Source organism: Chanodichthys erythropterus, chromosome 13 (genome assembly GCF_024489055.1).
Source record: "Chanodichthys erythropterus isolate Z2021 chromosome 13, ASM2448905v1, whole genome shotgun sequence".
In the NCBI taxonomy this organism is placed as follows: Eukaryota; Metazoa; Chordata; class Actinopteri; order Cypriniformes; family Xenocyprididae; genus Chanodichthys; species Chanodichthys erythropterus.
In genome coordinates this window covers 28,398,971-28,412,999 of record NC_090233.1, presented here as the reverse complement: position 1 = coordinate 28,412,999, position 14,029 = coordinate 28,398,971, and the positions used below count along the sequence as shown (strand labels likewise).

At 37.8% G+C, this 14,029-nt stretch overlaps 1 protein-coding gene across 1 annotated transcript; it reads left to right on the top strand.

The window, feature by feature from the left end:
• The first annotated feature begins 1,192 nt into the window (after nt 1–1,192).
• LOC137035047 (myosin heavy chain, fast skeletal muscle-like) lies at nt 1,193–13,507 on the top strand. Its single transcript, XM_067408293.1, has 41 exons — nt 1,193–1,210; nt 1,359–1,395; nt 2,532–2,750; nt 2,845–2,988; nt 3,077–3,233; nt 3,342–3,369; nt 3,537–3,648; nt 3,797–3,889; nt 4,003–4,066; nt 4,160–4,258; nt 4,345–4,448; nt 4,533–4,671; nt 4,798–4,916; nt 5,004–5,153; nt 5,226–5,396; nt 5,478–5,813; nt 5,861–5,923; nt 6,011–6,098; nt 6,206–6,323; nt 6,410–6,533; nt 6,637–6,773; nt 6,867–7,122; nt 7,212–7,454; nt 7,560–7,736; nt 7,823–7,968; nt 8,053–8,143; nt 8,278–8,667; nt 8,746–8,872; nt 9,068–9,186; nt 9,395–9,591; nt 9,678–9,861; nt 9,951–10,116; nt 10,200–10,324; nt 10,429–10,737; nt 10,855–11,058; nt 12,164–12,289; nt 12,378–12,548; nt 12,705–12,809; nt 12,899–12,994; nt 13,114–13,245; nt 13,387–13,507. The coding sequence occupies exons 3-41, from the start codon at nt 2,544–2,546 to the stop codon at nt 13,399–13,401; spliced, it is 5,832 nt and encodes a 1,943-aa protein (XP_067264394.1). The 5' UTR covers nt 1,193–1,210; nt 1,359–1,395; nt 2,532–2,543; the 3' UTR covers nt 13,402–13,507.
• Nucleotides 13,508–14,029: the final 522 nt, after the last annotated feature.

Here is a 14,029-nt window from a genome sequence, read left to right as displayed (position 1 = left end):
TGTAACCAAATTGATACTTGGTTCAGGTCTAATTTGCCTGTTCCTCATTTCCCAAGCCAAAGAAAAGTGAATCTTTAAAACTTTAAAATGAGCAAATGTTTTGTTTTTTTCTTCAGCATTTTAGGTTAGATGTACTTTATTGTTGTGATGACTAATTGCAACAATACTTTGACCCCCCTGAATTAATTAAAGACACTTTTATTTAAAAAGTAACTGAAGACACTTTTATTTAAAAAGCAGCTGAAGACACTTTTATTTAGACAGGCTTTTAGTTGATTGGGCTTTTATGTTTTACTATTTTCTGGTTTTAATTTTATTTATCATAGTTTTATCTTAGTTTTATTGTTCTTTTATTAATATTGTTGTACTTTGTAAAGCACTTTGTGATTTATATCTGTGAAAGGTGCTATATAAATAAAAGTTTCTTAAGTTTACTTACTTACCACTTCTAAAGTATAAAGATGCCTTACATTAAAATATGGAAACATTGCAATTAACAGCAATAAAAATGGAAACACTACAGTGTTCACAACAAAGTAAAAGGATAAATCACTGAATCTTTCCTCTCATTCAGTAATATACTGTAGTCTACCCATCCCAATCATAAAAAGCATCAGTCTGCATTAGGTATAAATAGACACTCTACTTCACTATCATGGTATTTTTTTTATGAGACAGCTTGGATGGCAATCTTCCAGTCAATTACTTATATGGGCTTGTCTGTTATAATACATGTTTGTTATAAAAATATTAGATATTAAATGTGTCATTTATATTTGTTTTAATATTATTCCAATTTAAGCTTCAACTAAAAACAGTTCCCCACAAATTAAAATCAATAGCAGTTGTATGCCTATACAGATTTTGTAAAAGGATTTTTTATTTTATTTTATTTTTTTTGTTAGTCATATGCTTGTTAAGCATAAATGTAAATAGATATTTAAAAATATGTAAATGTAAAAATAAATTATTATGACTATGACTGTTATGTCATTTAATCCATATGTGGACACCTTATCAAACTATTACTATATACACCTATAAGTGATGTGTAAAATGCTGCCATATCTGTTGATGAATAGGTGTACCTTCATACCATAAATTAGCTTATCCATTTATAGCCTCTGCTTAGTGTGCAAATTGACCTCAATATAAGTTTTAAGGAGAGCACAGCAAGTCTCACAGGAGCCTAGAGGAGTTCCAGCTTGTGGTAAGAAGCTGAAATACTTTGCAGTTGATGTTGTTGTTTTAGTATGAACTCATACAAATAACTGATATGACAGAAGATAAATTCTTTAAAAAAAAATTATTACCATCTTTGACCTAAATGTAGTTTGTTTAATTGAATTCCTTTACAGGGTTGTAAAAATTTAATCTGGTCTCAGGAGCAGGAAGGTAGGTGGTAGTAATACACTGCATTACTGCATTAAAGATGTGGTTGAATATTAGCATGTTGTCAGGTGCATGTAGACTCTAGCTTAGTAGCTGTGCTACTGTTTTTGATAAATGAGTTTTAAGAATTTTATACTTGTCTATGGGCTGATTTTAAGTGGGACTCTTGACACTTTTTACAAATATGTTTACTGGTACTCAGAACTGAAACAAAAAACAAAGTATTGGGGGAAAAAAAACTATTTGGTTTAATTTATGCAGTTTATGTATTAGAATGTATCAGCAGAATGTATATTGTGACAGGAGATTTAATCAGAGACGCTATAAATTAAGGACTAGTGTGTTCACAATTTTTACATTCTAAGATGCTTTTTCACATTATTACTCTATAAAGACCTTAACAAACTGAGACCCTCTATGAAAACTGTTTCAGTAAAAAAATTACCAGAGACAAACTTTGTCAATTTTTTATTGCCATATTTTGCTGAAGTTACATTTGGCGGTCTGTTCTAAATTCCCTGTCCTTTTCATGAGCTCCATGAAAGCTTAGACAACCTCCCATTTTTTTAACTGGGAGAGCAGCACAAATTCCCCCTATTGAGAACAGAGCATGCATCAATGAAAACAGAATGACACTGTGTTACAGCCACTGCCATAACACAAAAGAGGTTATTAAGTTAAACACAAGTTTAAGGAGGAGCTGGGGGAGGAGGTGGGTTGCAAGCAGCGTGCAGTGGAAGCAGCCAAGCAAGGAGAGAGACTGTGTTTAAGTAATGCTCCTTATTTGAGAGTTGCTAATTGAGTCCATAGAAATCAAATAAGCTGATATGGGAACTGCCTGAATTAACGCAGAATGTTTGATTTGTGGACCGTATGTTTGATTATAAGTAGTTATTTTATTGATTCAAAAAGTATGTCAATATTTCATTTTCACTGTTTGTGATTGATAATTGATGGTTCATTGCAGTGTTTGGTCATGAGTTGATTTTATATGTTTGTTCTTTGAATAGTTTGTTTGTATATGCCTGATGAAGGTCATGGGACCAAAACGTTGCAGCAAATAAAGAAATTTTGATACTTTTGCAAGCATTAAGGAGTATAAGACTTTTGTTTTTAATGTTTCTTTTCCAAAATTTTAGCAAGCCGCCACCATGAGTACGGACGCAGAGATGGCCGTTTATGGCAAGGCTGCCATTTACCTTCGTAAGCCTGAGAAGGAGAGAATCGAGGCTCAAAGCAAACCATTTGATGCCAAGACTGCCTGCTATGTGGCTGATGAGAAAGAGTTGTACCTCAAGGGAACAATCAAGAGCAAAGATGGTGGCAAAGTCACAGTTATTTTGCTTGACACTAAGGAGGTGAGTTTCAATTTTCATTTCATGTAGATGCTCATTAAATTACTTATTACATTGTTTTCTTTTATATCTAATATCTAATGTATCAAATTTATAGGAGAGAGTTGCTAAGGAGGAAGATGTCCACCCAATGAATCCTCCCAAGTTTGACAAGATTGAGGACATGGCCATGATGACCCATCTCAATGAAGCCTCTGTGCTGTATAACCTCAAAGAGCGTTATGCTGCATGGATGATCTACGTAGGTTCTGAAACAACATAAAAATGCTCATAAAAAAGTTCATTTTGTCTGTGTTGTTGCAATCTGACCACTTCCCTGCTCATTTTAGACCTACTCTGGGCTCTTCTGTGCAACTGTGAACCCCTACAAGTGGCTCCCAGTGTATGATGCAGAAGTAGTGGCTGCTTACAGAGGCAAAAAGCGTATGGAGGCCCCACCCCACATCTTCTCTGTCTCTGACAACGCCTATCAGTTCATGCTGACTGGTAAGACATTATGGAATTGAATTCTATATATGAAATTCATTAAGGAATTAGATTATGCTGTTAACATAAGAAATATTTACCAGATATTTTACACATTACAATCAACAGATAGAGAAAACCAGTCTGTCCTGATTACGTAAGTATTTTCATTTAATCTCAGACCATGACAAAAATTGAAAGTATAGTGTAGACGGCAAATCTATATAGGGATATTTACAAAACAGAATTTAAGAATAAACTTCTGTAAATACTTTGAAAAGTCTACATATATTTTAATCATTTCTTTAATCTCTCATAAACCAGTGGAGAATCTGGTGCTGGAAAGACTGTGAACACCAAACGTGTCATCCAGTACTTTGCCACAGTTGCAGTTCAGGGTGACAAGAAGAAAGAGCAAAGTGCCAGCAAAATGAAGGTATGAGATATAAAACTGTCATATATATTATTTTGAAAGATGTTGATTTAAACTCAACCCCAACTATATGATATGTGAATATGAAATGCCTAAAAACAGTGTTTAGACATGAAATATACAATAACTGAAAATCCTTCAAACATCACAGGGCTCTCTTGAAGACCAGATTGTTGCTGCAAACCCTCTGCTTGAGGCTTATGGTAATGCCAAGACTGTGAGAAATGACAATTCCTCTCGTTTTGTAAGTTAACCACTGTTTATTTACAGTAAAGTTGGTCAGTTGTGTTTGATTTTTCTATACACAGTTCTATATAAAGAGACTATTTATGTATTATGCTATTTTTTTTTTAACAGGGTAAATTCATCAGAATTCACTTCGGTACATCTGGAAAACTGGCTAGTGCTGACATTGAGACATGTAGGTGGACAAGATTTCATTGTTCCATCCTGTACATTTGTCTTTGTGTGTCACTCTTCAGATGATTGTGACTCAAGTACATTCTCTTAACAGATCTGCTGGAGAAATCTAGAGTGACATTCCAGCTTCCAGATGAGAGAGGCTACCACATCTTCTACCAGATGATGACCAACCATAAGCCTGAGCTGATTGGTAGGTGCACATATTCCATTCAGTGTTAAACACCAGATAATATTGGATGATACTCTTTCAAAAAAAAAAATGTCTGTATTTTACAGAAATGACTCTCATCACCACCAACCCTTATGACTTCCCCATGTGCAGTCAGGGTCAGATCACAGTGGCCAGCATTGATGATAAAGAGGAGCTGGTTGCTACTGATGTGAGTCATTGCTGTTTGAATATTGTCATATTGTATATTTATATATGGCAGATCCTAAAGCTCTTTCTTCTCTGTAATTTTCAGACTGCTATTGACATTCTGGGTTTCACTAACGAGGAGAAAATGGGCATCTACAAGTTCACTGGAGCTGTGCTTCATCATGGTAACATGAAGTTCAAGCAGAAGCAGCGTGAGGAGCAGGCTGAGCCTGACGGCACAGAGGGTGAGACTAAATAGTACTAATGTGGGTCATAACATGCATTCTATAAGAGAGATTTTTTTTTTTAAGAGGCTGTTTTAGTTTTCAAGACAAGAAAATTGTTTATTTTGTAACTCTTCAAAACTGCAGAGGCTGACAAAATCGCCTACCTTCTGGGTTTGAACTCTGCTGAAATGCTAAAGGGTTTGTGCTACCCCAGAGTCAAGGTCGGAAATGAGTTTGTGACCAAAGGCCAGACCGTGCCACAGGTATATGCTGACATATTTCCAGCATGTAAACCTGAAAATCAAGAGTGCATCTGAAGTTCTTCATAAAATATTCACTCTATTCTACAGGTGTACAACTCAGTTAGCGCCTTGGCCAAATCTATCTATGAGAGGATGTTCTTGTGGATGGTTGTTCGTATCAACCAGATGTTGGACACAAAACAACAAAGAAACTTTTTCATTGGTGTGCTGGATATTGCTGGCTTTGAGATCTTTGATGTAAGAATTGTATCTCCTTTTTGATGGCACATTGAGTGATATTCAGTAGTAAATGGTTATTTCTTCCTCCAGTTCAACAGCATGGAGCAGCTGTGCATCAACTTCACCAATGAGAAACTGCAACAGTTTTTCAACCACCACATGTTTGTGCTGGAACAAGAGGAGTACAAGAAAGAGGGCATTGTTTGGGAGTTCATTGACTTTGGCATGGACTTGGCTGCTTGCATTGAGCTCATTGAGAAGGTTTTTACTGATTTATGAACTTTAGTTTCCAATTTCCATGCTCGAAATCTTAATAATTAAACAATATTCTTTTATAAACAGCCCATGGGTATCTTCTCCATCCTTGAAGAGGAGTGCATGTTCCCCAAGGCTTCAGACACTTCCTTCAAGAACAAGCTGTATGATCAGCATCTTGGCAAGTGCAATGCTTTCCAGAAACCAAAGCCTACCAAAGGCAAGGCTGAAGCCCACTTCTCCCTGGTTCACTACGCTGGAACTGTGGACTACAACGTTAATGGCTGGTTGGACAAGAACAAGGATCCACTGAATGAGTCTGTTGTGCAGCTGTACCAGAAGTCTTCTGTCAAACTGCTGGCTTCTCTCTACCCACCTGTTGTTGAGGGTAATGGGAAAAAAAAATCAATTGAACCAAACTTTGTTTTGCACTTTTATACTAGATCCTTTGTGTCTTTATCTCAATAGAGGCTGGCAAAAAGGGCGGCAAGAAGAAGGGTGGTTCCATGCAGACTGTGTCCTCCCAGTTCAGGGTATGGATAAAGATGACATCATAGCAATATTGCTGTACTTGAGAAAAAGAAATACAAAGCATGCCAATTCTTTTCTATTCTCCACAGGAGAACTTGGGCAAACTCATGACCAACTTGAGGAGCACTCACCCTCACTTTGTGCGCTGTCTGATTCCTAATGAGTCCAAGACTCCAGGTAAAGTATTAAAAATATTATAGATATTCTGGCACTCACTATATATATATATATATATATATATGATGTTAATTTACCAAGCTCATGAACTAAACTGTTAATTATAGGTCTCATGGAGAACTTCCTGGTTATCCACCAGCTGAGGTGTAACGGTGTACTGGAGGGTATCAGAATCTGCAGAAAGGGCTTCCCCAGCAGAATCCTCTATGGTGACTTCAAGCAGAGGTGAATGGGACAACATGAAAAATACCATTTGCTGTAGGAGGCTCCTAATTAAAATAAATTAAGTATTTTTTATCGATTTTCCTCAGATACAAGGTGCTGAATGCCAGTGTTATCCCTGAAGGACAGTTTATGGATAACAAGAAGGCCAGTGAGAAACTCTTGGGATCCATCGATGTTGATCATGACCAGTACAGATTTGGACACACAAAGGTTTATTTTCTGCTTTATAACATTTCAAATATTCAGGGATCATGATATCTGTATTTTGTTCATGTGGTTTAAATCAATATCTTTTGATTTATTGGAAATTTAGGTGTTCTTCAAAGCTGGTCTTCTGGGTACTCTTGAGGAGATGCGTGATGAGAAACTGGCTGCTCTGGTCACAATGACTCAGGCTCTCTGCCGTGGCTACGTGATGAGAAAGGAGTTTGTGAAGATGATGGAAAGGAGGTGAGTATTGTCATGAGTAAAGGTGACATCAATGATAATTGTGCAAACAGTAAATAATGATGATTATAGCATTTAATAATGAATTATTCACAGGGAGTCCATTTACACCATCCAATACAACATCCGCTCATTCATGAATGTCAAACACTGGCCATGGATGAAGGTTTATTACAAGATTAAGCCTCTTCTGAAGAGTGCCGAGACTGAGAAGGAGCTGGCAACCATGAAGGAGGACTTTGTAAAATGCAAAGAAGATCTTGCCAAAGCTGAAGCCAAAAAGAAGGAGCTTGAAGAGAAGATGGTAGCACTGCTGCAAGAAAAAAATGATCTGCAGCTGCAAGTAGCATCTGTGAGTATTTTTACTTGAATTAACTGAACTGTGGCACCAATAAAATGAGCAATGTGGTTTCCAGTGATATTGGAACTTTTTTGGAACAGGAAGCTGAGAATCTCTCAGATGCTGAGGAAAGGTGTGAGGGTCTGATCAAGAGCAAAATCCAGCTTGAAGCTAAACTCAAAGAGACAACTGAGAGGCTGGAGGATGAGGAAGAAATCAATGCTGAACTGACAGCCAAGAAGAGGAAACTGGAGGATGAGTGCTCTGAGCTGAAGAAAGACATTGATGACCTGGAGCTCACCTTGGCTAAAGTGGAGAAGGAGAAACATGCCACTGAGAATAAGGTTGGAGACGGAGTTGCTTTAAGATTAGATTTAATCTCTGTCTTATATTTTTATATAGAATATTAATTGTAAAATGTAAGCTTACTTGGAACAAAAATCATACAGGTCAAAAACCTAACAGAGGAAATGGCAGCTCAGGATGAGAGTATTGCCAAGCTTACGAAGGAGAAGAAAGCCCTCCAAGAGGCACATCAGCAGACACTGGATGATCTCCAGGCCGAGGAGGACAAAGTCAACACCCTGACCAAATCCAAGACAAAGCTTGAGCAGCAAGTTGATGATGTGAGTTGATTATGTAAATGTGTTATTTATTCATCAAATTAACTGTTTTCTGCTGTGAACATATTTTATATATCATTATCCTGTAGCTTGAGGGTTCCCTTGAACAAGAGAAGAAGCTCCGCATGGACCTGGAGAGAGCGAAGAGAAAGCTTGAAGGAGACCTGAAATTAGCCCAAGAGTCCATCATGGACCTGGAGAATGACAAGCAACAATCTGATGAGAAAATAAAAAAGTAATTAAAGCATGAAATCTTTGAAAACATTATTGTTAATTTGTGTTATTGTTTTAGAAACCACTTACTGTTGAACACCCACAGGAAAGACTTTGAAATAAGCCAGCTGCTTAGCAAGATAGAAGATGAACAATCTCTGGGTGCTCAACTCCAAAAGAAGATCAAGGAGCTTCAGGTTTTATTATTATTATTATTATTATTATTATTTTTATTTTATTTTTTTTTTAAGATTTTTTTTTTTTTTTAAAGTATGATTATTATGATCAAATACAGATCACCAAAAATCGAATTAACAACTTTCCACCACAGGCTCGCATTGAGGAACTGGAGGAAGAGATTGAGGCTGAGCGTGCTGCTCGTGCCAAGGTTGAGAAGCAAAGAGCTGATCTCTCCAGGGAACTTGAGGAGATCAGTGAGAGGCTTGAGGAGGCTGGAGGAGCCACTGCTGCTCAGATCGAGATGAATAAGAAGCGTGAAGCTGAATTCCAGAAGCTGCGTCGTGATCTTGAAGAGTCCACCCTCCAGCATGAAGCTACAGCTGCTGCCCTACGCAAGAAGCAGGCAGACAGTGTGGCCGAGCTGGGAGAGCAAATCGACAACCTGCAGCGTGTCAAACAAAAGCTTGAGAAGGAGAAGAGTGAATACAAAATGGAGATTGATGATCTTTCCAGCAACATGGAAGCAGTTGCCAAAGCAAAGGTTGGGAATTTTATGTCTTAATAATAAATAACTTGTTATTATAGTTTTTCAAATATCTAATGACTTTTGTATTTGTAGGCTAATCTTGAGAAGATGTGCCGCACACTTGAGGACCAACTTAGTGAAATAAAATCCAAGAATGACGAGAACATTCGCCAGATAAATGACCTTAGTGCTCAAAGAGCAAGACTTCAGACTGAAAATGGTAACCAATGACAATCATTAAGAAATTAATAGTATTCCAACAGTAATTGAGCATGGTGTATTAAGATTATTTAGCACTGAATCTCTGAAAGTCTTATCAGAAGAACACACTTATTTACATTTTGTTTTCACAAAGTTTGTTTTGATATTAACTGATAGAGACACAATCTGATACAGTGAATTTAAATCTATACAGGTGAGTTTGGCCGTCAGCTGGAGGAGAAGGAGGCTCTAGTTTCTCAACTCACCAGAGGCAAACAAGCTTTCACTCAGCAAATTGAGGAGCTTAAGAGGCATATTGAAGAGGAGGTTAAGGTAATATAACATATTCAAAACACATCATTTTCATTTACTAACAACAAAGCTAATATAATACAATAAACATATTACAACACTATACAACAAAGCTAATGTAATACAATAAAGCTAATATCACATTTTGTATTCCTCATTAGTAAGTTGCTTTGGATAGAAGTGTCTGCTAAATTAATTAATGTAAATATTATGTGACTTTGTCCCATAGGCTAAGAACGCACTGGCCCATGCTGTACAGTCAGCCCGTCATGACTGTGACCTGCTCCGTGAGCAGTTTGAGGAAGAGCAGGAGGCAAAGGCTGAGCTGCAGCGGGGAATGTCAAAGGCCAACAGCGAGGTTGCTCAATGGAGAACCAAATATGAAACTGATGCCATCCAGCGCACTGAGGAGCTTGAAGAGTCCAAGTATGAACATCAAAAGAAGTGAAATGTGTTAATATTTTGTGCAATTGCATGCATCTTCTGACTAAATGTTACAAAATGTATAACAGGAAAAAACTGGCTCAGCGTCTGCAAGAGGCAGAGGAACAAGTTGAGGCAGTGAACTCCAAATGTGCATCTCTGGAGAAGACCAAACAGAGACTCCAGGGTGAGGTGGAGGATCTCATGATTGATGTGGAGAGAGCCAATGGTTTGGCTGCTAACCTTGACAAGAAGCAGAGGAACTTTGACAAGGTATAATTTCTCTTTTAAAAGCATGGCCAGAATGGGCTTTGTTCACCATGTAACATACGAAAACTGACCCTGAAATATCTTCACCAAAGATCCTGGCAGAATGGAAGCAGAAATATGAGGAAGGTCAGGCAGAGCTGGAAGGTGCCCAGAAAGAGGCTCGTTCACTCAGTACTGAACTGTTCAAGATGAAGAACTCCTATGAGGAGAGTCTGGATCATCTGGAGACCCTCAAGAGAGAGAACAAGAATCTGCAGCGTAAGATTCATTGTTTTACAGTGTTAAATCTGTAGTCATTCACAATATATTTATGTTGATAATATTTTCTTTATTACTTGTAGAGGAGATTTCAGATCTGACAGAGCAGTTAGGCGAGACTGGTAAGAGCATCCATGAACTGGAAAAGGCCAAGAAGACAGTGGAGACTGAGAAGGCAGAGATTCAGACCGCCCTGGAGGAGGCTGAAGTCAGTATCTAGAGATCAATATGGAATTATTGCTAGAACCATTTTACTGTGTTGTTAAATGCTATTTTAATTCTGAAATTACATGTTGTTTTTATATTTCATAGGGCACACTGGAGCATGAGGAGTCCAAGATTCTTCGTGTCCAACTTGAGCTAAACCAGGTCAAGGGAGAGATTGACAGGAAGCTTGCAGAGAAGGATGAGGAGATGGAGCAGATCAAGAGGAACAGCCAGAGAGTCATTGAATCCATGCAGGGCACTCTGGACTCTGAAGTTAGGAGCAGGAATGATGCTCTGAGAATCAAGAAGAAGATGGAGGGAGACCTTAATGAGATGGAGATTCAGCTGAGCCATGCCAATCGCCAAGCTGCTGAGGCCCAGAAACAGCTCAGGAACGTTCAGGGACAACTCAAGGTATGTGACTTCTCTTCTGCTTTAGGATGTATTAGTGTGTTTGTTCAATCTAACCTGTGTTAAGTATTAGCTAACAGAAAGCACAATGAAAAATTGTAAATCTTTTGTTGTGTTCAGGATGCCCAACTACACCTTGATGATGCTGTGAGAGGACAGGAAGACATGAAGGAGCAGGTGGCCATGGTGGAGCGCAGAAACACTCTTATGCTGTCTGAGATTGAGGAGCTGAGAGCTGCTCTAGAGCAGACAGAGAGAGGCCGCAAAGTGGCTGAACAAGAGCTGGTGGACGCCAGTGAGCGTGTTGGGCTGCTGCACTCTCAGGTAATTGCATATTGTTTCTTATAATTAGGGATGTGTTGATCAATCAGCCACAGATTGGGATCAGTCGATAATCATAGTCTATGACTCAATCAGTAGTCACTAAATTTGGCTGATTTCACAAAGTGATCACATTTTATATATATAATACTGTAAAAATTAGCTGCTGATGCGCATGTAATCAGTATACAGTTTAGGCTTTTGCTCCATGTTCTGCTTTGTATCTTTGCAAAACATTCATAAACCATAGTAAATCACACATCTTTATTTAGAGCAGGTTGTCTCGATTCAAATGGGACAACACACAACATAACATGATGCATAGGTCTTGCAGAAAATCCTTACAGAGTAAGGATGACATGCTGCTTGGCTAAAGCCATAGGACTTCCAGGATCCGATCATGTCACGATCATGACGCAGTCTTTTCCAACGTCATTTGAAAGTTCAACCAATGGAAACTGGATCCATTAGGGATAATGTGTCGAAGACCAAATCACACACTGTTTTACTGTTTTTATAGTGTGCTTGGATTGGTTTGATCACTCAGATGGACAGGAGATTTACTGTGAATCATAGAATTGGTGCACACAGTTGAAACATGCTGGAAAATCATCATTCATCATTCAAGATCTTATTACTTGTTTCTTATTCTATGATGTTATAATTAATTTTATGCTTTGTGGCACATACACCTGCAAGTAAGTTCTTATTTTCAGTTAAACACACATTTGTTTGGAGAGGTTTTTGGACTTTTGATAAAAAGGGTACCATGGTTCCAAATGCATAACGTTTGATTGGTTTGAGATATCAACACAAAATTTGGCCCAGATGCAGTTGACATGATTGTGAACAAGCCCAAAATTGATTTTATGACATGTCATATATACTTTTTAATAGTTATTGTCAAGCATGAATAAATATGCCACTTAAATATGAAATCATTAAAAATGCCTTTCAGGGTGTAAGGAGTCAACAGAGAGTTTACATATTATATAAAGCTTGAATGATCAGGATCGGATGCAAAAATCCTGATTGGAGCATCCCTACCCCCTGAAGGAAATTGAGAGCATCTTTCAAAATGTTCGTACTGTTGCTTTTAATTTTCCAGAACACTAGTCTCCTGAACACCAAGAAGAAGCTTGAGGCTGACCTTGTTCAGGTCCAGAGTGAAGTTGATGACACTGTACAGGAAGCCAGAAATGCAGAGGAGAAGGCCAAGAAGGCCATCACTGATGTGAGCAACACTAGCTGACAAATGTTTCAAAAGACATTTACATACTTGAAAAATGTGGATCTAATGACTTTCTGTATTAATGCAAAAGGCTGCAATGATGGCAGAAGAGCTGAAGAAGGAGCAGGACACCAGTGCTCACCTTGAGAGGATGAAGAAGAATCTGGAGGTCACAGTGAAGGACCTGCAGCACCGTCTGGATGAGGCTGAGAATCTGGCCATGAAAGGAGGAAAAAAACAACTCCAGAAGTTGGAGAGCAGGGTGAGAATTTTTTTAAAATTGACAACAAATATAATTTTAGGAGAAAATCTCCTGAAGATGTTTCTCCTAAAATTAAAGCATTATCTCAGGTTCCCAAAGCTGCTAACATGCACTAACTACACTTGTACTGGTCTGATATATGTTATGGTATCAAAGGTCCGTGAGCTTGAGGCTGAAGTTGAAGCAGAGCAGAGACGTGGGGCTGATGCTGTTAAAGGTGTCCGCAAATATGAGAGGAGAGTGAAAGAGCTCTCTTATCAGGTATGACCGTGCCTGACGATATCCATTGAGTCATCCATACATGAATTTATAGTCCAATATTTAGAATGAATCTATGAAAATGTTTTTAGAATGAGGAGGATAAGAAGAACATCAACAGACTTCAAGATCTGGTTGATAAGCTGCAGCTGAAGGTCAAAGCCTACAAGAGGCAGTCTGAGGAGGCGGTATGTAATACATATTTTTACATATTGATTATTAACTAATTAGTCATTTATTTACTGGTGAGATATCACTGTTGCCCCACAGCTTAGTTAACAAACATGGTAAAAATGATACTCTTTAGGAGGAGCAAGCAAACACTCACCTGTCCAAGTTGAGGAAGGTGCAGCATGAGCTGGAAGAGGCTGAGGAGCGTGCTGACATTGCTGAGTCTCAGGTCAACAAGCTCAGAGCCAAGAGCCGTGATGCTGGAAAGGTCAGTTGCATAATACCAGAGTCTGTACTCAGTAGATGCTTTCTCACATTTACAGAGTAGAAATATATATAGTATTCAGCTTATGCTTGAAAAAGTACTGATTATTCACATGACTTATGAATGTGCTTCATTTTGTCTTAGGCCAAAGAAGAGTGAAACCCTCAAACCTGAAGGGAGCCTCTACTGAAGTCATATAATATGATTGTTCTGTAGAATAACTTTTAAGATTCCTTTTGAAATAAATATGTGCTTACCATGTGGAAACATTTGTTTGGTGTGATCCTTAAAGGAATGTTACTCACAAATAATAATTTAAAAAATGAATTAATCAAAATAATGACAATCACTTCAGTATTTAAATATTTAGAAAGTTTTTAAAAGTAGGCCTATATAACAGCTTTGTCAGGAATGTAATTGAGTTTGTTCACAATCAGGGTATCTTCCGAACATTTTTTTTTTTTTTACTTAAAATTGAAAGCAGAAAAATTTGAAATTTGCACCTTTTTCATTTTTCAATAAAAAAGAGAGAAAAAAACAATTTGATTTTTTGTTTTTACATTAAGGGATAGAAAATTAATATGTGGGCGGGAATGAAATGCCTCTATCCCGTGATTGGTCAACCAAACATTAAATTGTGCGTTCATCAGTTGTTCCCCAGTTCAGCACAACAGAATAATAGTAAATGAATAATAATAAACAGAATAATAGTAAATGGTTCCTATTGAGTTTTCACAATTCCTTATGAAATGAATAATTTTCAAGTTCTAACTAGCGAGATTCTGAG

Coding starts and splice junctions, on each gene's coding strand:
- LOC137035047 (XM_067408293.1), top strand. CDS start 2,544: ATGAGTACGGACGCAGAGATGGCCGTTTATGGCAAGGCTGCCATTTAC. Junction 4,672..4,797: donor TGAGCCTGACGGCACAGAGG/GTGAGACTAAAT, acceptor TCAAAACTGCAG/AGGCTGACAAAATCGCCTAC. Junction 11,059..12,163: donor TTGGGCTGCTGCACTCTCAG/GTAATTGCATAT, acceptor TTAATTTTCCAG/AACACTAGTCTCCTGAACAC.